The 27,893-nt window shown below is 40.4% G+C and overlaps 1 protein-coding gene across 1 annotated transcript in view; it reads left to right on the forward strand.

The window, feature by feature from the left end:
* Positions 1–27,893, forward strand: part of babam2 (BRISC and BRCA1 A complex member 2) — a 187,484-nt gene that overhangs the window by 138,684 nt on the left and 20,907 nt on the right. Inside the window, exons 11-13 of the mRNA XM_048596535.1 lie at positions 1,916–1,923; positions 7,320–7,390; positions 14,635–14,717. Coding sequence (XP_048452492.1) covers positions 1,916–1,923; positions 7,320–7,390; positions 14,635–14,717 — 162 coding nt within the window. The remainder of the gene's footprint in view (positions 1–1,915; positions 1,924–7,319; positions 7,391–14,634; positions 14,718–27,893) is intronic.

Genomic DNA, 27,893 nt, shown 5'->3' on the forward strand with positions numbered 1-27,893 from the left:
CCTGCTGTGTTCATCCAGCTCTACACCTTGTTATCTCAGATTCTCCAGCATCTGCAGTTCCTGCTATCTCAGGAACCAGACTCTGCTTTTCCTCGGCTGTTAGCTGATCTGTGATGCAGTCTTAATTGGAACTTTAATTTCTCCCTACCAGATCTTACTTTTCAAACAAATCAGTGATTGTTATTTGTATTCATGTGATTGATGTCAGTTTAGTACATAACTTGCAACATCATTTATCTTGAATTAATTTGCAAATGTAACTGCAATGCAGCCTTGTGCCTCTGTTCCATGAAGGACATTACTGTGGCAGACCAGGTAACAACCACATGCTGAATTACTAACTGAGAAAACTAACTGAGAAAATCTGACTAACACTTATGCAATATCGTTAGTACACCTTTAACCACCAAGATCTGTATCTATTTGATATTGTGTATATGTTAACAATGAAGGACACCATACCATGTGAGGTTTTGCATTTTGGAAAGTCAAACCAAGATAAGAGTTTCATGGCAAATGGTAGGGCCTTAAGTAGTGTAGTAGAACAGAGGGATCTTGGAGTTCAGGTGCACGGTTCTCTGAAAGTGGAGTCACAGGTTGACAGGGCAGTGAAGAAGGTTTTTGGCACACTAGTCTTCATCAGTCAGGGCATTGTGTATAGAAGTTAAGAAGTTATGTTGCAGTTGTCCAGGACGTTGGTGAGGCCGCATTTGGAGTATTTTGTTCAGTTTTGGTCACCTTGCTATAGAAAGAATGTTATTAAACTGGAAAGTATGCAGAAGACATTTACAAAGATGTCGCCAGAACTCCGGGTACTAAGTTGTAGGGAAAGGTAGGACAAGTAATGACTTTTTTCATTAGAGCGTAGGATACTGAGGAGGGATCTTATATAAGATCATGAGAGGCATGGCTAGGATGAATGCACTCAGTCTTTTACCCAGGGTTGAGGAATCGAGGATTAGAGGGCATCGGTTTAAGGTAAGAGAGAAAGAATACATTGGAACCTGAGGGGCAACTTTTTTTTACAGAGGGTGGTAGGCATATAGAATGAGCTGCCAACAGAAGTGGTTGAGGTGAGTACATTAACAACATTTAAAAGGCATTTGGACAAATGCATGGATAGGAAATGTTTAGAAGGATATGGGCCAAATGGAGGGAAATGGGGTCAACATGGATGGAGATTTTGATCGGTATGGACCAGTTTGGGCCAAAGGGCTTGTCTCCGTGCTGTAGGTCTCTGACTCTATGACTCTACATGTAAACTGGAAAAATTAGATTGCTAATAGTAGCCCTAATGAGTTTATAAAATGTTTTTGAGACAATTTCTTAATAGCACATTCTGGAATTGACCTTTAGTGGCTGTGCTAAATTTTATATTACACAATGTGACAGGATTTATTAGTAATCTCAATGTAAAATCACCTCTTGGGCATGGCAATTAGAATATGATTGAAATTTATATCCATTTTGAAAAGCAGAAGAGTGGATCTAAGACAAAAATTTTGAAGTTAAAAATGAGCAACTGTGTGGGCATGAAAGCTGAGCTTGCTGAAGTAAACTGGCATAATAAACCAGGAGATAGATCAATAGAAACATCGCTTGCAGATCTTTGAGGAGATATTTTAGAATATCTGGGATAAGTACATTCTTTTTGTATGTAAAAATTCCTACTATAAATAGAAATTCCAAGATGAAGATCCATCATCTGTGGTTAACTGAAGAAGTTAAGGAGAACATCAAATATTAGGAAAAAGTATATGATTGTGCAAAAATGAGGGGCAGGTCAGAATGCAAAGGACAGCAAGGAATGACTGAAATGTTAATTAAGACAAATAAGTTAGAGCATGAAAGGAAGTTAGCTAGGCATGGAAAGGTGGGTGGAAAGTTTTCTATCATTATCTCAGAAGGAATAAAGTAAGTAAAGTGAGTGTTGACCGTCTAGAGGGTGAGAATGGAGAGTTAGTACAAGATGATAAAGAAATGGCACATGTATTGATTAATCGTTTTGCTTCTGTTTTCGCTATAAGCGACAGAGAAAAATGATCCCAGAACACCCCTAAATCAGGGGGTTGAAGATAGGAAGGAGTTTTGTGAAATTATAATCACTAGAGAAGTGGTGCTGACCAAACTGATGGAACTGTAGTTGGTAAATCTCCAAGTTTTGATGGTCTTCATCCTAGCACCTTTATTTTCAAAATTTCATTAGATTCTGAAAAGTTTCCATTAAACTGGAAAGTAACAAGTATATCTCCTCTATATACAAGGGAGCGACACAAAGCAAGAAACGGTAGTTAGCTTGGTGTCTGTCATGGGGTGGTGTTAGAATCAATCATCAAGGAGATTATCACTGGGCTCATGGAAAAACTTAAGGTAACCAAGAAGAGTCAACATGGTTTTGTGAATGGGAAATCTGTTTAACCAATTTATTGGAAACTTTTTGAAGGAGTAATATACTCTCTGGGTGAAGGGGAATCGGTTGATGTATTTCCAGAAAGCTTTTGACAAGATTCCACATTAAAAACTGTTGTGTAGAGTGGACCTCATCGTACAGGGGATATGTATTAGGTTAGATAGAAGATTTTGCTGCCTGACCAAAAACAGTTATGCAAATGTGCATCTTTTTCATAATTGGCAAAATATGATGAGTGGGAACACTCATGTTGTGGCATAATTTTTATATGAATTACTTAGAAGAAGGGATTGAAGGCATGGTGGCTAAATTTGCAGGTGGCACAAAGATAAGTGAGAATAACAAGAATGCAGACTGATCCGTTAGGTATGAGAAAATGTTTGGCAGATGGAGTTTAAAATGGGGAAAATATGAAGTCATTTATTTTGGCAGAAATAACAGAAGTGCATAGCATTACTTAAATGAAGAATGACTGCAGAATTCTGAGGTGCACAGGGAGTGCATGAGTCGCAAAAGGTTAGTATGCAGGTACAGCAAGTAATCGAAAGGCCAGTGGAATGCTAGCCTTCACGAGATAATTTGAACGTAAACATGCAGGGCATTGGTAAGACCACTTCTCAATTACTGTGTGCAGTTTTGATCTCCCTTTTTAAGGAAAAATGTAATGAAGATGGTTCAGAGGATGTTTACTCAGTTGATTCCTGGAATGAGTGGGTTGACTTATGAGGAAAGATGAGGTTAGATTAGGCTTGTCCTGATTAGAACTCAGAAAAGCAAGTTTGGTTTGATTCGAGTTTCTAAAATCCTGAATGACAATGTCTTAAGTAGACGTGAAGAGGAACTTTATTATCGTGAGTGAGACCAGAACTAGGGACGCTGTTTTAAAATTGGGGGTCATGGTTGCTCTTTGAGGACATTGAAGGAAATTTTTCTCAGAGGTTTGTGTGACTCTGGAACTCTCTCCCTCAGAGGCAGTGGAGGCTTGTGCTTGAATATTTTTACAGTGGAGCTAGGTAGATTCTTGTTTACCAGGAGAATCGAAGGTTGTCGGGATATATGGGAATGTGGAATTTGGAGCACAAACAGATAACCTTGATTTTATAGACTGATGGGGCAGGATTGAAGGGCCAAATGTCTTGGTTCTAATTTGGATGTTCCTATAGCTCTTCACTCCTTTTCTGCTTCCCAAGGGCCAACAGGCTGTGCTAGGTCTACTCAGAAAATGGCCATGAGAATAATGTTGCCCTGACCATAATCATCTGGTCTGAGTTTAGCACTACACAGTGATAATGTGACTAAGATATAGGAATTTACAATGTAGATATTTAAGTTCAGCCATCTGTTCATTGATCTGTGCCATCAGTATGCGTACACAAGTATTGGTTTATGTCCAGTCAGGACAGATAAAATGGAAGACCGCCTACAACAACTGTTCTAGTTTGAAATAATTAGTCAGAATGAATTTCCCTGGAAAGTTAATTAACCAGTAGTTTGTATGTGTAAGGCTAAACTCACCTTGGATGAGTAGAATTTAAAATGAACGTATCATATATATAACACAGTTTGTGCACAAGCTGAACAGAAATGCACCTACTGAAAGTATTTCATTTTCTGATTTTTTTTCTTACAATCTTGAAAATGAGCCCCGTGGGGACAACACTCCTTGAAAAGTCTTCTTAGTTTTTCTCAAGCGTTCCTCCCAAATGAAACAGTTCAAAACAATCTGGTCTGGATGAAATCAAATAAGAATTTGATTAATTAGAAATAACTAATTGTTGATCCAATAAAGTTGACAGCACTAAAAGTGAGCATGATTGTAAAATTCCAAACAGTTCACAAATTTCCTTTAGGGAAAGAACCTTGGATAGTCAGGGTGATATGTGACTCCAGTCTCGTGTGTGGTTAGTTCTTAACTGAACTGCTGTAGCAATCCACTCAAATCATTTGCCACAAAGTCAAGAGAAGGTGCATTACCACAAGGAAGCTAGGGATAGATAATAAATTTGCCTTGCAAAGTACGCTTGCATTCTGAGAAGGAATGTTGAAAAAGGTGCACAGAAATTACATGCTGAGTTAGAAGTATTTGATTCTCATCTGTGCTAACAAAGGTCATAACAGTTTACTTGTAAATTAGTTTACGACACAATAAATATTGAACAGTAAAGAATAGTCATTGTCCATTGACAGAGGAATAGTCATTGTCCATTGACAGAGGAATATCAGGTTCATATACGTAATTTGTTCCTGGAAAAGTAGTGACTGAAGCCAGAGAATTGTGGAAGAAATTACTGTCTAGTTATAATGATCCCTGTATTTACAGACAAGCTATTTTTTTCTATCAGCATTTCTACTCCAGTTGTTTGCAGTAATGGAATTTAACAATACCGAAAGAACCATAGGATCCATCAAGCATGTGCTGTTGGATTTTTGTTTCAATATGTGCCTCGTTGTCTAATTTCAATCTCCTACTGACTCTTTATACCTTTTATTATCTTTTCAGAGAGTCATAGAATTCTGCAGCACGGAGATGGGCCCTTTGACCCAAACTGGCCCATGCCAACCAAAATGTCCATCCATGCTAACCCCATTTCCCTGCACTTGACCCATATCCTTCTAAACCTTTCCTATCCATCCAAATGCCTTTTAAATGTTGTTAATGTACTCGCCTCAACCACTTCCACTGGCAGCTTATTCCATATGCGTGCCATCCTCTTTGTAAAAATATTTCCCCTCTGGTTCCCATGTATTCTCTCCCCCCTTACCTTAAACTGATGCCCTCTAGTCCTCAATTCCCAGCCCCGGGGAAAAAAACTGAGTGCATTCACCCTATCCATGCCTCTCATGATCTTAAACACTTCTATAAGATGACCCCCCTCCATCTCAGTCACCTATGCTGTAGCTAGACAAAGTCTCCCTATAACTCAGTCCCTTGAGTCCTGGCAACGTCCTTGTAAATTTCTTCTGCATTCTTTCCAATTTAATAACATCCTTCCCATAGCAAGGTGACCAAAACTGAACACAATTCTCCAAGTCCGGCCTCACCAACATCCTGTAACAACTGCAACATAACTTCCCAACTTCTATACACAATGCCCTGACTGATGAAGGCCAGTGTGCCAAAAGCCTTTTTCATTGCCCTGTCTACCTGTGACTCCACTTTCAGAGAACCGTGCACCTGAACTCCAAGGTCCCTCTGTTTTACTACACTCCTTAAGGCTGTACCATTCACCATGACACTCCTACCTCAATTTGTCTTTTCAAAATTCAAAACTTCACACGTATTTATATTAAACTCAATTAGCATTTCTTGGCCCACTTCCCCAGCTGAATAAGATCCTGCTGCAATTTCTGATAACCTTCCTCACTGTCCACCATACTGTCTATTTTGGCATCATCTGCAAACTTACTAATCATGCCTTGTACATTCTCATCTAAATCATCGATGTAGATAACAAACAGCAATGGGCCTAACACCGACCCCTGAGGCACACCACTAGTCACAGACCTCCAACCTGTCAAGCATCCTTCCACTATTACTCTCTGCTTCCTATCATCAAGCCAATTATGTATACAATTTGCCAGCTCTCCCTGGATTCCTTGTGATCTAACCTGCGGAACCTTATCAAAGGCCTTACTGAAATCCATATAGACTACATCTGCCCTCATCAACTTTCATGGTGACTTCACCAAAGAATTCTAACAAATTTGTGAGGCTTGATCTCCCACACACGAAGCCATGCTGACTCCTAATCAAACCCTGTCTTTCCAAATGCATGTATATCTTATCCCTCAGAATCTTCTCAAGTAACTTACCTACCACAGATGTTAGGCTTACTGGTCTATAGTTCCCAGGTTTTCTTTGCTTCTTCTTGAATATGGGCGCAACATTTGCTACCCCTCCAATCTTCTGGGACCTCACTCATGGCTAACGATGAGGCAAATATATTAGCCTGGGTCCCCGCAATTTTTTCTGTAGCCTGTTGCAGGGATCTTGGATATATCTGATAAGGACCAGTGGATTTATCCTCCTTCATACCTTCTAATACTTCCAATACCTCCTATTTGTTTAAAATAAATAGATTCTGCTTGAACAGTAGGTTGTGTACTAATTTTTCTCTCTGTCTACTCTCTGTAATTTATTACATTTGTCCTCTTATTACACCTGACTCTCCAGTGTAACTAAGCCTTCGTACTAAGGGCCACTTGCTTTACAACTTATTTTACCTCGGTCAGTAAGGCAGCGGTCATAAACTACCTGTGTAGAGAAATTGCTAGAGGACTGCATCAGTTCAATGAGGAAGCTCACAACCTTCTCCAAGGCAGTTGGGGGTGGCTACTAAATACTGACCTAGCCAGTGATGCTTACATCCCATAAATGAATTTAAAAATCTAATAACTTCTTATCACACACCGTCACTATTTTCAGTCTTATATAGCTATATTTTTATAAACAAGTTCATCAACTGCTTTTGCTGAAATTTAATTCCACATACCCAGCACTGTGGTGGATGGTGACAACGTTCTAGGCGATAATCTTTCGTAAGAATAATTATTTTCTACTTGTATGCTGTTTTTATTTTCTTAATCAAATTTAATAACATGCATCCCTATTTTAAAAGGTACCTTGATTTCAGCAAACTAGCACACCACCCACACACCCTCCCAACCCCCCTTAAATTTCTTTCCAGGCAGAATGGTGGGACTGATAGTGTTTAACGCTGCTAGTTTGTATGAGATAATGAAGTCCTATTTTCCTGTGCTAACATCTCAATACGTTTTGCAAAGATCATTTCATTGTTTGTTTCAAACAATTTATCACATATCCAAATATGAATTTACTGTCTTTATTTGGCTTGCTAATATATCATATATTTTAATATACATTCATTTTTGCTTTATTTAAACCAAGGTGCAGTACATCATTCAGGGTTACCACAGACGAAGAGAGTACATTGCAGCCTTTCTAAGTCACTTTGGAACGTAAGTTTATATTTTGATACAATTAATTGTTACTACAGGATAACTTAAGCAATGGCTTTATAGTTCTGAGAAAAGACACAACTATAATTTGCAACAGCAGATTTAAAAATATTTTCACCTTGATTTGCAGGTCATTATTTTTTGGTCAGATGCAGACTACCCAAAATCAGGTTTGTGTTAACACAGTGTGGCGCTGGAGGAACACAGCAGGCCAGGCAGTATTGGGACGTTTCTGGTCCCGACGCGAAATGTCAACTTTCCTGCTCCTCTGATGCTGCCTAGCCTGCTGTGTTCCTCCAGCTCCATACTGTGTTATCTCTGACTCCAGCATCTGCAGTTCTTCCTATCTCAGGTTATGTTAAAACTTGTTGTCCTATAAGAGCTGATAGTGCAATATTCTGATCCCTTTCAAATCGCTCCCACTTTCACCTTCTAGTTCCACTTTCACCTCCTCCCCCATTACTATTTTTGTAAAGTTGAAAATGTAGAAGGATTCCTATGAAGGCATTCAGAGCACTTGATGTCTTCTGTGCTCGATAAATCAGCCCAGAGCATTAGTGTTTCTACATATCTTTGAGTATTGTTAACATCTCTAGAAATATTTCATTTGGGATTAGGCTCCACAAAGCAGCTGGACCACCTGAACAGCAATCCAGATGCTCTCTGCAAAAGAAGCTATCAGGCTTTGGGAATATTCAGCCATTTTTCAGGGATCTTGTTGTGATTTGAATTGGCATTAAATTAGGCTAACAAGGATTTGAAATTCCCCTTGCACTTTGGAGCATAAATCTAAGAGTGAGAAAAGAGTAGTTATACTAAAGGAAATACTGCCAGAAAGGCAAATTATGCTGAACACTTCATCCTTCATGTTATTTACTTGCACAATCATTAACAGTTACTGTTAGTTCCTCCTCTGCAGTTTCAACCTATTTATTTCACTACTTCTGTGTTGTTCCAAATAAGATGATAGTTGCCCATCCTTTCTGAAAGTGTGTGGTGTATGCCTTTTGCTTTCTAACGATATTTCTTCTCCGTGGTTCCCAATCTGGAGGAGGATGTCTGGAGGATGTTTGCTGGATTTCAAAGTCTGCCTGTAGGAGTGGAAATGGCACAGTAATTTCTTGTGCTGAATCAGGAGAGGCCATCGGATAGCAGTAATATTGCCATGGTGGCTGCCTGAGTCTTTGCTCTGTCTGGTTGTATTCTGGGACCTAGACACGATTTAAATATTTCTGGGAGTGATAAGACTATAAGTATTTGACTTTTGAAGGTTTTTAAGTGCTACAGGTGTTTATCAAGTAAGTATTCAGTCATTTGTATGGCTGAAATGGATTTGGATTACTCTTTGAGAAGACCCTACTGCCCATATCAGCTTACTGTTGGGCATTTCATTGAATTATGGAATGATATAGTACATGGGTAGACCACTTGGCCCATCTGCTATGTCAGCTGTTCGAAAGAGCTACCCATTTACTTCAGTTTCTCTACTTTTTCCATATACCCTGTAAATTCTTACTCCTCAAGTACTATCTAACGCACATTTTGAAAGTTACTGTTGGATGTGCATTAACCAACCTTTCAGACAGTGCATTCCAATTTACAGAAGCTGACTAAGCAATTTTATTCTCCCTTATGCTGCCTTTCATTTTTCTTTGCCAATCACCTTAAGTTTATCTTCTGTGGTCACTGAACCCTTCTGCCCTTAGGAATATTTTATCCTCATTTTATCAAAGGTATTCATAATTTCTGACACCCCTTTATATAATCATCCCTTAACCTTCTCTGTTCCAAGGAGAACAACCTTAAGTTGCCCAATCTTACCACTTCGCTGGAGTTCCTCATCTGATGTAAGTTTCTAATGCATCTCTTCTATGCTTTTCCCAAATGTTTAACATCCATCCCAAAGCCAAGAATCCCACGCATATCTGATGGCCATTTCAACTTAGCCTGTTGCCTTAAAAATGCACCCTACTTCTCTGTCTCTGCATCCCCTTTAAAATTGTACTATTTACTTCATGTTGCCTCTTCTCAATCCTCCTAATAAAATGTACAGGAGTAGCAACAGCTTACATTTGTATAGCACTTTGAATGTAGTAAAACATCCCAAGGTGCTTCACAGAATCATTATCAAATAAAATTTAACGTCAAGCATGCAAACAGGTACTGGAGTAAATGACCAAAAGCTTAAGAAAGGAGGTAGGTGAAAGGAGGAAAATGGTACACAGATGAGACGTTCAGGAGAAATTGGAATATAGGAGAAAAAGCTGAAGGGAGAAATCAAGAACAAGTGAGAAGAGTTGGAGATTGGTGGTTTGTTGTGAGATAGCGAAAAATGATCCAATTGGTTTGTAAAGAGAGTAGCTTTTTAGATGTAAAGGAAACACTCCTGCTACTGGCTTACAAACAGTGCAGTGAAGTTACTTAACTAAGGGTCCAGCCTCCTCGCTCCTTTTACCTGCTAGGTTTTTTCCAAGCAATGGAAAATGCTACCCCGAACCCATGCATTCATGTCTTAAAAATGCTGTAAAAATGAAGCCATACAGCCTCTTTACAGGTTTTTACTAGGTGACATGCCATCAGAGAGCACTTTGTTCATCTGTTTGGCCTGTTAAAATTCACCTTGGCCTGTTAAAATTTGTGTAAATAGTTTGAGATCTTTATAGGATTTTTAACACTTTTAGTTCGCACTCAACTCCAAAGAACCGAGTGCAGGCCCGGCATGTTGGCCTTCTGGCCCACCATGATGGTCTCTTGGCCCAATGTGGCAGTCTGCCAGCCCAGCAAAGAGTCCTCTCGGCGCAGCATGACGTCCTCTCAGCCTGGCGTGGCGATCTCCCAGCGGCTCAGTGTGGTGGTATTCGGACAGTACTGGCGGTCTCTTGGCCTGGAATGACTTCAGCATGGACTTCCAGTCTCGAGGTGCTACCAGAGCGATCTCCCAGCCTCGTGAATCCTGAGGTGAAGCCCGAGACAGTCTGGAGTTAAAGGCCCAGTGCAGACTGGAGGCTAGGTGCCAGCATGGACTGCTTGGGAAGATAGTTGTTCTGAACTCTTTTTTTTCCATTTTATAATTTATTCCTAAAATCTGCAGTGCCAGGCTTCTTTTACTTCTCTATTTTTCAAAGAACTGTAACTGAAAAAGCTGTACCTTTGTACCTAAGATTATAAGCGGCGACTTGTACACTTTTCACTGTCCTCATTTGAGTACATGTGACAATAAAGCTCATTCAAAAAAAAAATTCTAATTCTAGTTCTAACCTATCCTTGGAGTTTAAAATTCATCCTTTCAGACAATCTGCAATCTTTTGGTCTTTAGTGTAGTTACCTACCTTTAAGTGTGAGCTGAACCCCTTTAAGAGTTGCTTTTGAGAATTTCCCTTCCCTTTACACTTGTACATTTGTGTGAGAATGTGCCACGATAAAATTTAAATGAGCTGATCTAGCATTACATCACAATCTTGTGTGATAAGTACCTGAGTATTATTGGCCCTAACTTCATGATACGAAGAGCACATTATTCATCCCATTGAGTTTCTTCAGTAAAACATTTCAAAAATACTCAGGCATGTGAATGAATTCAGCTAATCTGCCAATACTATGCAAAAATGCAGTTCTAGGATGAGGTAAAAGTGAACTGCTTCTTGGCAGTCTTCCGCTTAATGTAGCAGAAACTTAAAGAAACTGTTAGTGGAGGCATTTGAGGACCATGGATGGTAATGAGTGGTGTATTTGAAGGAATGTTGGTTTTTATGTTATTAATATCTGTGTCATAACCTTACTGCTGCTGAATTTTTTTTGGAATTTCAATTATTTTCCGTAAAAACAATTTTTCTGGTTTTAGCTGAAGGTCTTGAAAAATGCTATATTCCCAAAAATACCAAATAAAATTTCTTTTCTTAAATATTTATACTGCACTGCTTGAATTTGGATAAAAATATATTTATTTTCTCTTGCATTATTACAACTTGAACTATTTTTGACTAACAGAGTTCTGAATTCAAACTCCACCGTGATTTGAGCGCATAATCTGAGTAGATACTCTAGTGAAGCATTATGGAGGGTCCTATCTTCCAACTGAGATGTTAAACCATGATCCCCATTCCACTCAAATAAATGTGAAGAATTCAAGGACACTTTTGAAGGAAGTGCAGAATTCTGCCTTTCCTCCCTCAACACCACAATGCAAAATTTAAGTAATTCATTCATTTACTGCTTCTGTGGTCTTGCTGACCACAAATTTACCAATGTTCAGTGAAACATTTCATAGTGAATTTTTGATAATAGCTTTACATTGAGGAAAACATGGCACTAGTGCCAGAATTGTAAGATAAAGAAAGCATGATTGGTGAAAAATGAGAATTGGACACCATGTTTGACTTGTATATTTAGGAAGTTTGTTGTATAGTACGAAATGAGAAGAACTTCTGACACAGTGGGTAGTCTCTGAGCCAGAAGCTCTTGTTCAAGTCCCATTGGAGCTGGTAGCCAAGGAAGGTACATTCATAACACAACTAAACAGGTTGAGTGTCATCTTGTTAATCCTTTATCGTGAGGTAGAAAAGTGTGGGAGAGGTTCCTTGTCAGCCATATGATAGAAATAAATTGAAGCCTCTGTCATTCACTATCCATTCCTCCAAAAAAGAATTGATAGTAAAAGCACATTCTTCTACAGCAATTTAGACACTTTAGGGTCTGGTTTGCTCAGTTAGCTAGATGGATCACGTGGATCAAATTAGTGCCCATAGTACAGGGTTCAATCCTTGTTCCAGCCAGAGTGTATTCAAGACCTGCCTTCTTGATGTATCCGAGATAGTAGGAACTGCAGATGCTGGAGAATCTGAGATAACAAGCTGTAGACCTGGATGAACACAGCAGGCCAAGCAGCATCAGAGGAGCAGGAAGGCTGACGTTTCGGGCCTAGACCCTTCTTCAGAAATGCCAGCCTTCCTGCTCCTCTGATGCTGCTTGGCCTGCTGTGTTCATCCTATTCTTGATGTACCTGTCTTATAAATCACAACACTATATTCTACCTGCCATGTGGCACAAAGCTCAAGAGGTAGTTGCAAAAAAATGCAAATTGGGCTCCAGCCCATTCAAATTAATATGTAAGTTCAAACAAATATCCTGAACTGACTAAATAATCTCTGTAGGACAGTTTAGGAATCAAAATATTTGAACAAATTGGAACAAATCATAAAGCTGTCTTGTCACAATTGTATAGAGTCTTGATGAGACCACACATAGAGTATTGTGTACAGTTTTTAGACTCCTTATCTAAGGAAGGATATGTTTGCTATGGACAGAGTACAACAGTCGTTCACCAAACTAATCCCTGGGATGTTGAGATCATCTTACAAGGAGAAATTGGGGAAACTGGGCCTGTATTCACTGGAATCTCAAAAAATGAGAGGTGATCTCAATGAAACATAGAAAACTTTCACAGGGCATGTTACAACCAAGTGCAGCATCACTGTAATCCTGTCACTCCACAGATCACAACATAAAGTAAAAATACTTCTCCCAATTACCAAATTGGCATATCTACACCAAGTTCTAAATAAAAAGATCTATCAGCCAAGTGGCTTATTATCAAAACAAAACTTATTCAATGAAAATACAATAACTGATTAACATACACAGTCTGTTATATAGAAGTATGAATGTTTATCCCTCAAAACAATCATGAGACATGCACACAAATACACGTGCTCGCACATATCAAGAAAAGAGGGGGGAAAAAAAAAGATCTCCCCCTGCAACAGTTCAAAACAAAACGAAACTTTTAGGCCGTAATGTACTGATAAAGTGTAGGATGTTCAAAAGTTTGTCACTGATGTGGCATGTGAGGTCGAGCATGTGTGGTCAGGTCACTTATCACACACAGTTGTCTCTGGAGTCTTGACATGCAGTTTGCTCAAGAAATACAATTTTGAGAAGTTTCTGCAATTGCTTTCCCAGAAGTACCAATAGATTTCACTCTGAACTCAGCAAGAAAGAATTTCAGGAATAGGAGAAATCAGTTGCACAGCCCTTCCTCACAAGCTTCTCGTTCCTCGACTATTTCCAGATATCTAAGTACTCTACATCCAAGTCACTGCGCAAAAGCCCCAACAGGGGTCTGCAGTGGAATAACCCAGTCAGGTGACTTCCAGGAAACTTTGTTCTTCAAAAAAAATCTACAACGTTCACCGTGGTCTTTCGACAATCTCTGAAAAAAATGACTCCAGGCATTCCTGCAGAACTGGATGTAAATCAGTTTTTCCCACAATCCTTCAAAACTTGTCTTCCAAGAAGTATTAAATATGAAGCATCTTTGTAATGGGTGTAATGGTGCATGTAGAAAAGAGATTTCCACAGGCTGGTGGTGAGTTTAAAACCAGGTGACGCAATCTCCGAAATGGAGTAGGGAATCATTTCTTCACTCTGGGTAGTGAATCTTTGGAATTCTGTATTCCAGGGAGCTGTAGATGCTTAGTCAGTGCGAATTTTGTAGATTTTTGGAGACTAATGGCTTCAAGGGATATAGAGAAGTGGCTTTGCGGTAGATTACCGGCCATGATCTAAATGAATTGCAAAGTAGGCTTGTCAGGCTGAATGACCTACTCCTGTTTTCATATTACGATTTTCTTAACTTGTATTATGAATCGCATTACCAGCTAATGGACCAGTTGATACTTAAGAATTGGAGTCACCAGACTACACTGTATGGCAAAATATAATATCTGTGTTCTTTTTTCCTTTCTCTCTAAATATAAAATTATTAACCAGAGAGTATCCCTATCCTCCGATTCTATCTGGAATTCTGCTGTGTCACTGGGAGACTGTCTCCGGGCACCTATCCTGTCCCGTTCTGCCTGTGTGCTGCTCAAGGTTAATTAAAGAGCTCCAGATTCCCATAAAGCTGCTGCTAGGTGACTCTAATAGGGTAGCCCTAAAACACCCCTTTTACCACATCCAACCCCGGGCAAACAGTTCAGGGAAGAGACGGGACTGAAAAATCAATACACTTGCCCACATTAATTCCTGTCCCTGTCGGAGTGTAAAATTCCTTGCCCTGAATCTGCCATAATTTAAAAATAATATTCATAATTTTAGAAATTTATGAGGTCACTCTTCAGTCTTTTCAATTTATCCTTTTGCTGATGGCTATACCTCATGGTTCTGTCATCATTCTTGTAAATTTGTTTTGCATCCTTCATATTTCTTTGATTCAGTGGTACTAATTTTTTTCTTTTCTTTTCCAGAGGTGTTGTGGAATACGATGCTGAAGGATTCACCAAGCTTACGTTATTATTAATGTGGAAGGACTTTTGTTTTTTAGTTCATAGTAAGTATTTTTGTTTAAATGAAAAACTCGCATGTGATTTTGGGTGTTCAAAAATGCTAGAGTTGCCTCAGCATTTTATGCCAAACAGTTCAGTCTTCTAATCATTTTCTATAAACGGCCTTCAGTCTCATCTGTTTGTTAAAGTTTGAAATTTCCCATTCAAAAAGGAACAATCTATCATGTATTACTACTTTTAATAATATTAAATCCTTAAATATCTCTTCATAGATGTTACTTTTTAGTAACACATTGATTATATCACAAAATCTTTTTGAATGGAAGCCTTGTTTTGTTACCAGTGGCAGGATTACAAAGGGAGTCATTTAGTACAACGTTGTTAATAAAATGGGAAAATGCCATACTTTAGGCTGAGTCTAGGGCTCACTGTTTGAAATGCAGCCAGTATTTCCTTCTACAGTTATGCACATGGGGAGGTAATGGCCTAGTGGTATTGTCACTGGACTGTTGACCCAGATAATATTCTGGGGACCTGGGTTCGAATCCCACCATGGCAGTTGGTGGAATTTGAATTCAATAAATATCTGGAATTAAGAATCTAATGATGGCCATGAATCCAGTGTCGATTGTCTGGAAAAACCCATCTGGTTCACTAATGTCCTTTAGAGAAGGAGACTGCCATCCTTACCTGGCCTGGCCTACATGTGACTCCAGACCCACAGCAATGTGGTTGACTCTTAACTGCCCTCTGGGCAATTAGGGATGGGCAATAAATGCTGCCTAGCCAGCAACACCCTCATCCTGTGAATGAATGAAGGAAATAACAAATGCTCAATGTAGCTGAAAATGACTGCCACCATGCCTGAAGTGGGCAGGATAAGTTCTGAGAGTTGGAGGAGGGCTTCACTTTCGAGCGATGAGGCCCTTCAAAGGACATTACACATGCGTCCATACAGTACAGATGAAAGATACCTGGAGTTGAGTTTTTTGAGGAAGTAACAAAGATGGTCAATGAAACCTGTGTGGTGTATGTTGTCTACATGGACTATTGCAAGGGTTGTGACAAGGTCCCTCATGGCAGACTGATACAGTACATGAACTTGCATGGGATCTGCGGTGTGGTGGTAAAATGGATAAAGAACTGGTTTGGTCATAGAAGACAGGCAGTAGTGGTGGAAGGATGTTTTTTCTGACTGGGGATCTGTGACCAGTGGTGTTTCACAGGGATCAGTGCTGGGACCCCTGTTGATTGTAATATAGATTTGGAGGAGAACATAGGGCGTCTCTTTAGTAAGAATTGGTGCCAGCTTGATTGGCTGAAGGGCCTGTTCCTGTGCTGTTCTGTTCTTTATTCTTTGACACCACTAAATGCTGTTTGTGAACATCTGGCATTGACCAACTCAATGGACCACAAATCTTGGCCCCGCGCACCCTTGACCACATGATGCAACATCAGGAATCAATCCCACTAATGATTGTGATGCAAAAATAATGTGTTGAAGCCAGGAAAGGTTCATCCTTGTTGCCAAAGTTGCAAGCTCCCAGACCAAATTTCCATAAACAAGAGCTATTCATGTCGGACCTTGGACTGTGAAATCTTGTGTAGCACACAAGGTGGCAAGGCTCTGTACCTTCAAATTTGTTTTTGGCTAGACAGACATTCCTCACTCGTGATGAACAGCAAATGTCTACTTACAAATGTGAGAACATATTATTAATGAAGTGGCGCAGGTGACACTGTGTGCCCTCAGAAGATGATCTTCTTCCTTTCCCTCCCATTACATGTCTGTGCAGTGCCATGGTTCACAGTTGGGATGGAGAGAGCTTCCCTACTGTGAAACCCATTCACCTCGTAGTTTTAGTCAGGAACCTTGGGCGAGAAGGCCTAGACAGGCTTAGTGTGGCCTGCCCATAGGCACCATTTAGGCAGCTAGATACGTGCATGCCTGAGGCAGCATGATGAAGGCAGTGCTGCTGCAGTCCTGCAACAGTTGAATCAGATGTCCCAATCCCTCAGTCACACCTGTCTGCTGCTTCTGTGTCTACTTGTGTATTTGAATAAAAATGCTTAATCATTGACACCACACGGTCCTCTCCTGCCTGTAACTGCGAAGGCGTCAGCTTTCCTGCAGATCGAATGCCAGCAAACTGGGGCATTTCTCCCACGACAATCTATGAAGATATGGTATGATGTGCCCACCAAAATATGCCCTGACTCTTATCCCACCAAGTAGGATCATAGACTTTTACAGTTATTCAGCCTATTATGTCTGTACTGACTCCCGAAAGAACTACTCTGTTCATCCCATTCTCCAGCCCTATATTCGTTGTCTTCTAGATTCATCACTATCTAATATATATTCAGTTCTTTTTTTGAAACCCCCTATGGAATTCACCTCCACCACTCCCAGGCAGTGCATTCCAAATCCTAACAACTCTGAGTAAAGAAGTTTCTCCTCATCTCACTGCTAGCTGTCTTGCTGACGGTCTTGAAATTGTGACTCCTAGTTACTGACATACCAACTAGTGGAAACAGAATCTTATCCTTTATCCCGTCAAGATTTTTCATCAGTTTGAACACCTCAATAAGGTCACATCTTCATCTTCTCTGCTCCAAGGAGAACAAGCCTAATACCTCCAATCTTTCTCTGTATCCAAAAATCTGTCATTCCTAGTATCATTGTGTAGTGTATCTTCTTTGCACTCTCTCTAGGCTTTAATATCTTTCCTTAAATAAGATGCCCAGAACTGAACACAGACCTCCAAATGTGGTATGACCAATGATTTGTAAAGATATAGCATCACTTCCTTAAACTCTATACCCCTAGTTATATGCCCAAGGATCCTATTAGCCTCCTTAACAACGGTTTCAAATTGCCTGGCCACCTTCAGAGAATAATGTACTTGAACCCTGAAGTCCCCTTGCTCCTGTGCTCCCCTCAAAGTTGTACCATTGAGCCTGTATTGTCTCTCAGTATTTCTTCTACCAAAATGCACTACCTCACATTTCTCTAAATTGAAATTCGTTTGTCAGGTATCTGCCCATTTGGCCAACTTGTTAGTGTCTCTCTGATGTCGCTCAGCGTCATCCTCAGAATTCACTATTCTCGCTAGTTTGGTATCATTTGCAAATTTAGGGATTTTGCCCTTAAAATCCATCTCCAAATAATTTCTATAATTCAGAAAAGGCAAGGTTCCCAACACCAATCCTTGGGGAACACTACTTTCAACTTGTCTCCAATTTGAGAAATGCCCATTTATACCTACCCTCTGTTTCCTATCTTTTAGCCAACTTCTAATCCATGCTGCCAAGGGCCCATCAATCCCAAACATTTCTAATTTGCTAACTAACCTGCCATGCGTCACCATATCAGATGCTTTCTAAAAGTCCAAATATACAACATCCACAGCACTACCCCCGTCCACTGCCTGTGTCACCTCGTTAAAGAACTAAATTAAATTTGTCAGGTATCACCTGCCCTTGACAAAACCATGTTGACTGTCCATGTTGAACGACACCAGGTTCTTATTTGACACTGCACTCACACCATTTGTATGATCTTTTGATTTCTCTGCTCATAAATTCTGTGTTCTACGTGCTTCTCTCTCATTTCACCTGATGAACGGGCTACGCTCCGAAAGCCTGTAATTTCAAATAAACTTGTTGGACAATAACCTGATGTCATGTGACTTCTGACTTTGTCCACCCCAGTCCAACACCAGCACCTCCACATCATGACTTTCTAATATTAACTTAAATTTCTCTAAGTGTATATTTATCTTATTGTGTATTGTGGCCTCCATCAGTTTTCCCACTATTGGTGTCAAGCTGACAGGTCTAAAGTTTCTTGGATTGTCCTTTGCCCCTTTCTTAAACAATGACACCACATTTGCAATCCTTCAGTGTTACAGACCAGACCAAATACCCTCAAAATATATCAAGAAGGTAGTCTAGACCTAACATTTTCTAATTTTAAAGGTAAGTGTAAGGCGTTGTGGTTCCAGATGCAATTCGATTGGTCAATTACTTGACATTAAGCAAAACACACTTTATTTTTATACTACAGTTTAAAATATAGACAAAATAAAAATGAAATAAATGAATTGGCGTAACTGTAACACTATCAGAATGCTTAACCAAATAATTGATATATTAACTACCACTAATTAACTGTTTCAAGATAGTAACATCCCATTAATACACCCTTAGCAAAGGTAAATTCAGTAAAACAGCTTGTCTCACATGCAGTTCTAGCAGCAGGAAGAGAAAACACCAGCTTTTAACGGTAACAGAGAGGGGAAAAGAGCTTCCACAACCAGCTTCAAGATTCCAGCAACTGCAGAAAGTTAAAACTAAAATCCTGGTTCTGTGGGAGCTTGACCCCATCCATTCAGGCTGCTGTATTGTTCCAATTTTTAAAAAAAACCCAAGGCCCCATAAGCTGTTTACTCCATTAACTTTGAGCAGACTGCTCGGCATCTCTGTGTAAACCTTTCTTCACAAAAAAAGGACAAATTCATCTCTTAACGCCATAGTATTACCAGACCAGTCCCCCAGAACTAATCCTGTTTTCAGAGAAGCCCAGAAAATTTCCGTCAACAACTCTGCGATTTGCTCCCTTATCTCTCTCTGCAATCTAGGGTGTGTCGAATCTGGGCCTGGCAAATTCTCTACCTGGAGTCCTACCAGCCTTTTTACTTCTTCTTTATCTATCACAATATTGCCTCAGTTGGTCAACACCCACATTTTCAATTGAGCCATTGTCATCTTCTATTTTAAATAAAGAAAGAAGCAAAGTATTCACCTAGTACCTCCTCGTACCTTTTGCTTGTTTCTTATGGGCCCCACTCTATCTTTCACTAATCTTTTACTACTAATACATTTGAAAAATATTTTACTGATTGTTTTGGAGCAGTCTGTCATCCTTTCCTCATACTTCCTCTTTGCCTTCCTTATTCCAGCCTGTCTCTCTCCTGCATTTAAGATACACTTCCTGATTTCTTATTATTGTTATTATTCCAGTATGCATCATATACCTCCTTTTTCTTACTTATTTTCTCATCAATTGATTGCCAATATGCGGTGGAGGGTGCAGGATGCAGCCTTGTCAGTACATCCTCTGAGGAATCTGTGACTTTTTACTTAGAGTTGGAGGAGGAGTTGTGTTGATGGACCAACGTCTCTACCACTGATACCATGCAGATACCACTAGTACCTGCAGGAAATAAAAAGAGAGACTACATCGCAAGCAAGTGGTAGAGGTTTGAACATGCTAAGAGTATATTCACGATGGCAGTAAATGGGGAGCAGCGCAACAATGGACAATGTATTAAACTTGATTGCTGGGACATGGTGGTTTTGGCATCACCATGTGAATGGTTGCAGTTCTTATTGCCCAACGACAGAATCCTGTCTTTGGTGATGAGGAGCCACATGCCAGGCACTGCACCACCTCGTCTGGTTCTGTGTCCTATTGTGGGATCCTTTCATCTTCATTGAGACAAAGTGAAAGATTGAATGAGATGGAAGTGGCTAAAGCAGCTATTAGTGCTGGTGCAGGAGGGAGAAACATGGTGAAGTGTCTTGAATGAGTGGGCAGAGAAGAGGCCATGCAGGATTAGTAGTTGTGGGGAGGGGTGGGCTGTTGGAGTGGATATAGTGAGTGAGCAAAGATGTAACATATGATTGTGAGAGTTGTAGATCATGACATACTGACGCACTGGCAGGGTCTGGCATTATGGTCTTTGTTGTTAGTCCCAGTGGAAGAAGTTCACCTTCTGCTGAGCCATCCATATTTCACCAGGATCTCCATTTCCCTGTCTGCAAAGCAGTGCTCCAAGTTTCCTTTGTCTGGTGTGTCTGGGACAAAAGAGACAAGCCACAGGCCAGCTCTGGACTGCCAGCACTGAGTGTACAGTTGGGCTTTAAAAATGGTGCTGGCAGCAGGGAGCCCAGGGCGGTCTAGCACTGGTGATGAGACAAGTTTGGAAATACAGCATGAGAAAACTTACTAGGCCTCGTGGAGAAAACCATTCTTGGAACTTGCCAAAATTGACACTTCACACTGATTTTGCAAGCAAATGTTACTCAAACAAAGATGTAAGGGTTATTAATTAAAGGTTTAAACTGCACAAGTATATACAAACTACTTTTCTTGAAAACAAATGCATTCACAACCTCCATGTCTGGGGGAAGCATATTGAACTGTGAAGGATGTCTGTGGAGCTTGTAGAATTGCTGTAATTCATTTTGCAACTGATATGTATTGCTGCATGAATATTATTTGCTGCTTGTCAACTTAAATCTGGATATTGTCCAGGTCTTGCCACACTTGGACATAGACTGCTTCTGTCCCTGAGGAGTCACGAATGGTGCTGAACATTGTGCAATTGCTGACAACCATCCCCATTTCTAACCTGATAATGGAGAGAAGGTCATTGATGAAGCAGCTAAAGATAATTAGGCCTAGAACACTACACTAAGGAACTCGTGCACAGATGTACTGGGGCTGAGATGACTGACCTCCAACAACCACAATCATCTTCCTTTTTGCTTGGTGTGACTCCAACCTATGGAGTGTTTTCCCCTTGATTCCCATTGACTCTAGTTTTGCTCGGGCTCTTTGATACCACACTCGGCAAAATAAACAGCCCTTAATACCAATGGCTGCCACTCTCGCATCACTTCTGGAATTCAGCTCTTTTGTCCAATTTTGGAGCAAAACTGTAATGAAGTCAGGAGCTGAGTGACTCTGGCAGAATACAAACTGGGCATCAGTGAGCAGGTTATTGTTGCCAGTGGCTATTTGAAGGCATTGTTGATGTCACATTCCGTCACTTTACTAATGGTTGAGAGTAGACTGATGGGACAGTAATTGGCCAGCTTGAATTTGTCCTGCTCTTTGTGTATACGACATAGTTTCCACATTGTTGAGTAGATGCCAGTGTTGCTGTTATACTGGAACAGTTTGACTTGAGGAGCGGCAAATTCTGGAGCACAAGTAGATCATCATTGAGATCATCGAATCCCTACAGTATGGAAACAGGCCCTTCGGCCCAACAAGTACACACCGAACCTAAAAGCATCCCACCCGGACCCACCCCACAATAACCCACCTAATCTACACATCCCTGAGCACTACGGGCAATTTAGCATGGCCAATCCACCTAACCTGCACATCTTTGAACTGTGGGAGGAAACCGGAGCACCTGGAGGAAACCCACGCAGACACGGGGAGAATGTGCAAATTCCACACAGACAGTCGCCCGAGGGTGGAATCGAACCCGGGTTCCTGGCACTGTAAGGCAGCAATGCTAACCACTGAGCCACCATGCCTCCCATATGTGTTTATCCATGTTCAACAAATAAATGTTTCAAACAGAACATAGTTAAGTATTTTAAAAATCTGCTTTAACATGACATAGGGTTTATAGTTGTTTTTAGTATCAAGCCCAGGTTTGTGAAACGGGCTACCTACAAGGTCTGTCATCACTCCATTCTGGAATCAAGAAGAAACTTCACTTTGGATGTATGAGGGAGGACAAGAGCCTTTGTCTTCCCCCTGCATTCTGCCTTACCTGATGAAGAATAGTGTGATAGGGAATTAGTAGTATTTTAACTAGCCTGGTGTTAAACAAAGAAAAGCTGCCCCGAACAGCTGAGGCCTAACTGAAGTGGTGTGTGCATCCCAATGCATTGTGGGATGTATTTATCCAGTATCCACACTTTCTCCAAAATACCAGCAAAAAAGCTGACTAACTGCACTTGGGGCACTGGCAAGTTTAAGATTTTTTTAAAACGTTTTAAGGAAGTGTTTCTCATAACTCACAAGAATACTTTGGGCAGTCACTAAAGCAGGCTTTCTACTGCAATCACAGATTTTTAGCATGTCACTGGTTGTCCTTCCCAGTCACCAGATATTTAATATCTTGTCAAAACCATTTCTATGCATTCTAGGAGTCTGACCCTTGTGATCGTTCTGTCTTTCTGGTAGAGACACTGCCTTCAAGTCTTACTGAGGTTAAGAGTTAAATACTCACCTGCTGTGCCAGTGGGTTTGCCCCTGCATTGGCCTTCAATACCCCAGTTACTGCCCTAAGGCTTATTGCTAATTGAATGATTGTCACGTGTACCGAAGTACTGTGAAACGTTTTGTTTACGAGCAGTACAGACAGATCATAGTAAGGATGTACAGATCAAGTATCAATACAAGTGAACCAACATTGTAATTGTAGCTATCATAATTTTTTCTTTCATAGGAAGCAATTGTACTAAATCAGAATATTTTTTATCTAATGATATATCAATGAGTATAAACTGTCTCAAATATCCAGTTCCTTATGTAATTCTCTGATGGTACTTAACTTTAAAATTACTATTATGTATTTTGCTCAACTGTTGGTGCTACTTTGGTTTTCTTATCCAAACTATTAGTGTGATTTATATACTTTTAAATTGTGTTTTGACTTGTTTGCCTACTAGCAAAGTACGTGATCAGCAAACTACCTTGAACCTGATAAACTTGGGTGGGACTGGAGAATTTCCTAATAGATTTCTAGTTTAGGAATCTCTACACGCCCAAAATTCTTGAGAACCGGGAGACTGAAGTAAATTCAAACAACATAATTCGAGTTGGGAAACATCCTGAAGACGCACCATTTTGGTTCAGTAAAAGTGATTTATTTCTATCTTTGAAATTGTGTGAAGATAATTTAAGATTTGTACAGTTGCATTTTTAATACCAACAAGTTCCAAAATCATTCATCTCTCCACAGTCCTTTCATGGGCTTTGTACGAAAACAAATTCTAACCTCAAAAAACACACTCTGTTTAATTTATCATTGAATACACAATATTAATTCTATAAAGCTATCTTTGGGAGCTATATGCATATTGCATGTTCTAGCAAGTATTATGTGTTACCTTTTAAACTGATTTTAAAAAATGTTAAGCACTGTAAACAACATTTCTTCGATAGTCTTTGAGATATCGTAGAATCATAGAATCCACACAGTGCGATGAGGGATGAAATTTGTCTTGGATGATAACAAATCAGCAGATAGTTTTCTACTACATTTCCCTTCAGAATTTAGAGTCTATTCAGAATTGATGTGATTTTCTCCTCACCAAAGCTTCTTTACCTGATTTTTTTTTAATATCTCATCATATCTGAAACAAATGCTAGTGACTCTATTTCTCTTTTCACAAAGTCATACCTCGATTTCTCCCCTTCCTTATTTTCTCATACCCTCTTCAATCAAGTATTTCTCTTTTAATCCTTTGTTTAACAGCTCACTCAAAGTTTCTCTCTTCAATATTGTTTCTTGTTGCTTTCAGGCATGTCTCTGGGCTGGATTTTTGTTACCGTAATGGGTACATCAAGTTGCTTGACAAACCCTCCCCAATTTAAAGGGCCCTGTTACCTCCACGGTTTGCTCTAGGTGGATAGGATGGGATATGGTTGGCCCCACCGATCTCACAGCAGATTGTAGGTGCCCACCAAAGCAAGCAAGTACTGACATAGGCTGGCTAGAAGGCTCACCTCGGTTTTAGAGTCATAGAGTCCATGTTGACTAGACAATCCAAGCTGACATAGTCCCGTTTGCCAGCATTTGGACCATATCCCTCTAAGCTCTTCCTATTCATATACCCCCCCATATGCCTTTTAAATGTTGTAATTGTATCCGCTTCCATCACTTCCTCCCCTAGGAAATAAACCGTGGCTATTCACCCTATTCGTGCCCCACATGATTTTATAAACCTCTATAAGGTCACCCCTCAGCCTCCGATGCTCCAGGGCAAAGAGTCCCTGCCTATTCAGCTTCAATCTTTAACTCCAACCTTCCAATCCTAGCAACACCTTGTAAATCTTTTCTCCACCCTCTCAAGTTTAATAACATCCTTCCTATAGAAGGTGTACCAGAATTGTTTTCTGGAACTTCAACACTTGATGTGTCAAATCTGTTAGGTCCCATTGCCCTTGTCACTCACAGCCCATAGAATCCCTACTGTGTGAAAATAGGCTATTCAGCCCAACAGGTCCACACCGACTCTCCAAAGAACGCCCCACCCAGACTCGCCCCCCACGAGCCTATCCCTGTAACCCTGCATTTCCCACGGTTAATCTATCTAACCTACATATCCCTGGACAAAATGGGCAATTTAGCATGGCCAATCCACTGAACCTACACATCTTTGGACTGCGGGAGGAAACTGGAGCACCTGGCAGAAACCCACGCAGTCATGGGGAAAATGTGCAAACTCCACACAGACAGTTGCCCAAAGTGAGAATTGAACCCGGGTTGCTGGTGCTGAGACAGTAGTGCTAATCACTGAGCCACCTAACCCAAATGATCCCTCTATGTCTCCATTGGAATCTAATCCACACATGCCATGTAAAACTACTCACTGATTTTTCATTATGGCAGATCTCAGGACCCATGTGGAAATGAAAAAAATGTTTACTCATTCACATACGTCATAGTGAAGAAATTGTTTGAAACCCAATCGAAATGTTAAGTCTCCTGAAAAATTTAAAATTCTATTGACTAACCACATCAACGACACTTAATCCATTAATATCTTTAAACTGTCAGTCACACAGCAAATCCCAACTAAGATAATGACTTTTTGGCTTTGAAACACAGCCAAGCATTCATATTGATCTAAACAGTAATAACAGTTTTTGGGAAATGCCAACAAAGAACTCTATTGAAACTGTGTGAATAGATAGTAATTTTTTTTTCTAAGCTACACCAGAAGGCCTGTCGATCAAAGAAGTCTAACTGACTACATCAGCTGTATATTTTTAATGTTTAAAGAGCAGAAAGTTTTTTTTAAAAAACTGTCAAATCATGCTATGGAACTTGCTGTTAGTGGCAGGCAGTTGTTGTCTGGAAATTTTCCCAGCTTAACCAGAAACCACTAGGTCAACAAATACAGGATGTTGGTGAATGAGGCATAATGTGAGTTACGAATTGTGCAATAGAATTTTCAATGACTTGAAGTTTATGGCAGGAAGATCAGCTAGGAATTTGTTGGAATAGTCAATTCTAGGGGTAGCAAAGTCATTGGTAACAAATAAGTTGAAATATATAAAATCTTGAAAAGTTTTGACAGGATAGTTGTGGAAAGAATTTTTTTTATGGAAGAAGCTATAACCAGAGGTCAGTATTTAAAAGCCAGAGCTTAACCATATAAAATGGAACATTGTTCCTGAAAAAGTGGTGAAAGAGAGTCCTTGAATATTTTTGCAACAGAGGCAGATAGATTCTTGCTAAGCAAGGAGGTGAAAGGTTATCAGTATAGACAGAAGTGTGGACTTGAAATAACAGTCACATCAGCCATGATCATAATAGAACATAGAACATTACAGCGCAGTACAGGCCCTTCGGCCCTCGATGTTGCGCCGACCTGTGAAACCAATCTGAAGCCCATCTAACCTAAACTATTCCATTATCATCCATATGTTTATCCAATGACCATTTAAATGCCCTTAAAGTTGGCGAGTCTACTATTTTTGCAGGCAGGGCATTCCACGCCCTTACTACTCTCTGAGTAAAGAACCTACCTCTGACATCTGTCCTATATCTATCACCCCTCAATTTAAAGCTATGTCCCCTCGTGCTAGCCATCACCATCCGAGGAAGAAGGCTCCCACTGTCCACCCTATCTAATCCTCTGATCATCTTGTATGTCTCTATCAAGTCACCTCTTAACCTTCTTCTCTCTAACGAAAACAGCCTCAAGACCCTCAGCCTTTCCTCATAAGACCTTCCCTCCATACCAGGCAACATCCTGGTAAATCTCCTCTGCACCCTTTCCAATGCTTCCACATCCTTCCTATAATGTGGTGACCAGAATTGTACGCAATACTCCAAGTGCCGCACCAGAGTTTTGTACAGCTGCAACATGACCTCATGGCTCCGAAACTCAATCCCTCTATCAATAAAACCTAACACACTGTACGCCTTCTTAACAACGCTATCAACCTGGGTGGCAACTTTCAGTGATCTATGCACATGGACACGGAGATCTTTCTGCGCATCCACACTACCAAGAATCTTACCATTAGCCCAGTACTCTGTACTCCTGTTACTCCTTCCAAAGTGAATCACCTCACACTTTTCCGCATTAAACTCCATTTGCCACCTCTCAGCCCAGCTCTGCAGCTTATCTATGTCCCTCTGTAACCTGCAACATAGTTCCGCACTATCCACAACTCCACCGACTTTGGGGTCATCCGCAAATTTACTAACCCATCCTTCTACGCCCTCATCCAGGTCATTTATAAAAATGACAAACAGCAGTGGCCCCAAAACAGATCCTTGAGGTACACCACTAGTAACTGAACTCCAGGATGAACATTTCCCATCAACCACCACCCTCTGTCTTCTTACAGCTAGCCAATTTCTGATCCAAACCGCTAAATCACCCTCAATCCCATGCCTCCGTATTTTCTGAAATAGCCTACCACGGGGAACCTTATCAAACGCTTTACTGAAATCCATATACACCACATCAACCGCTTTACACTCATCCACCTGTTTGGTCACCTTCTCAAAGAACTCAATAAGGTTTGTGAGGCACGACCTACCCTTCACAAAACCGTGTTGACTATCCCTAATCAAATTATTCCTTTCTAGATGATTATAAATCCTATCTCTTATAATCCTTTCCAACACTTTACCCACAACCGAAGTAAGGCTCACTGGTCTATAATTATTAGGGTTGTCTCTACTCCCCTTCTTGAACAAGGGGACAACATTTGCTAGTCTCCAGTCTTCTGGCACTATTCCTGAAGACAATGACGACATAAAGATCAAAGCCAAAGGCTCTGCAATCTCCTCTCTAGCTTCCCAGAGAATCCTAGGATAAATCCCATCCGGCCCAGGGGACTTATCTATTTTCACACCTTCCAGAATTGCTAACACCTCCTCCTTATGAACCTCAATCCCGTCTAGTCTAATAGACTGTATCTCAGTATTCTCCTCGACTTTGTCTTTTTCCTGTGTGAATACTGACGAAAAATATTCATTTAGCACCTCCTATCTCTTCGGACTCCACGCACAACTTCCCACTACTGTCCTTGACCGGCCCCAATCTTACTCTAGTCATTCTTTTATTCCCGACATACCTATAGAAAGCTTTGGGGTTTTCCTTGATCCTACCTGCTAAAGACTTCTCATGTCCCCTCCTGGCTCTTCTTAGCTCTCTCT

Source organism: Rhincodon typus, chromosome 5, assembly GCF_021869965.1.
Source record: "Rhincodon typus isolate 14 chromosome 5, sRhiTyp1.1, whole genome shotgun sequence".
Taxonomy (NCBI): domain Eukaryota; kingdom Metazoa; phylum Chordata; class Chondrichthyes; order Orectolobiformes; family Rhincodontidae; genus Rhincodon; species Rhincodon typus.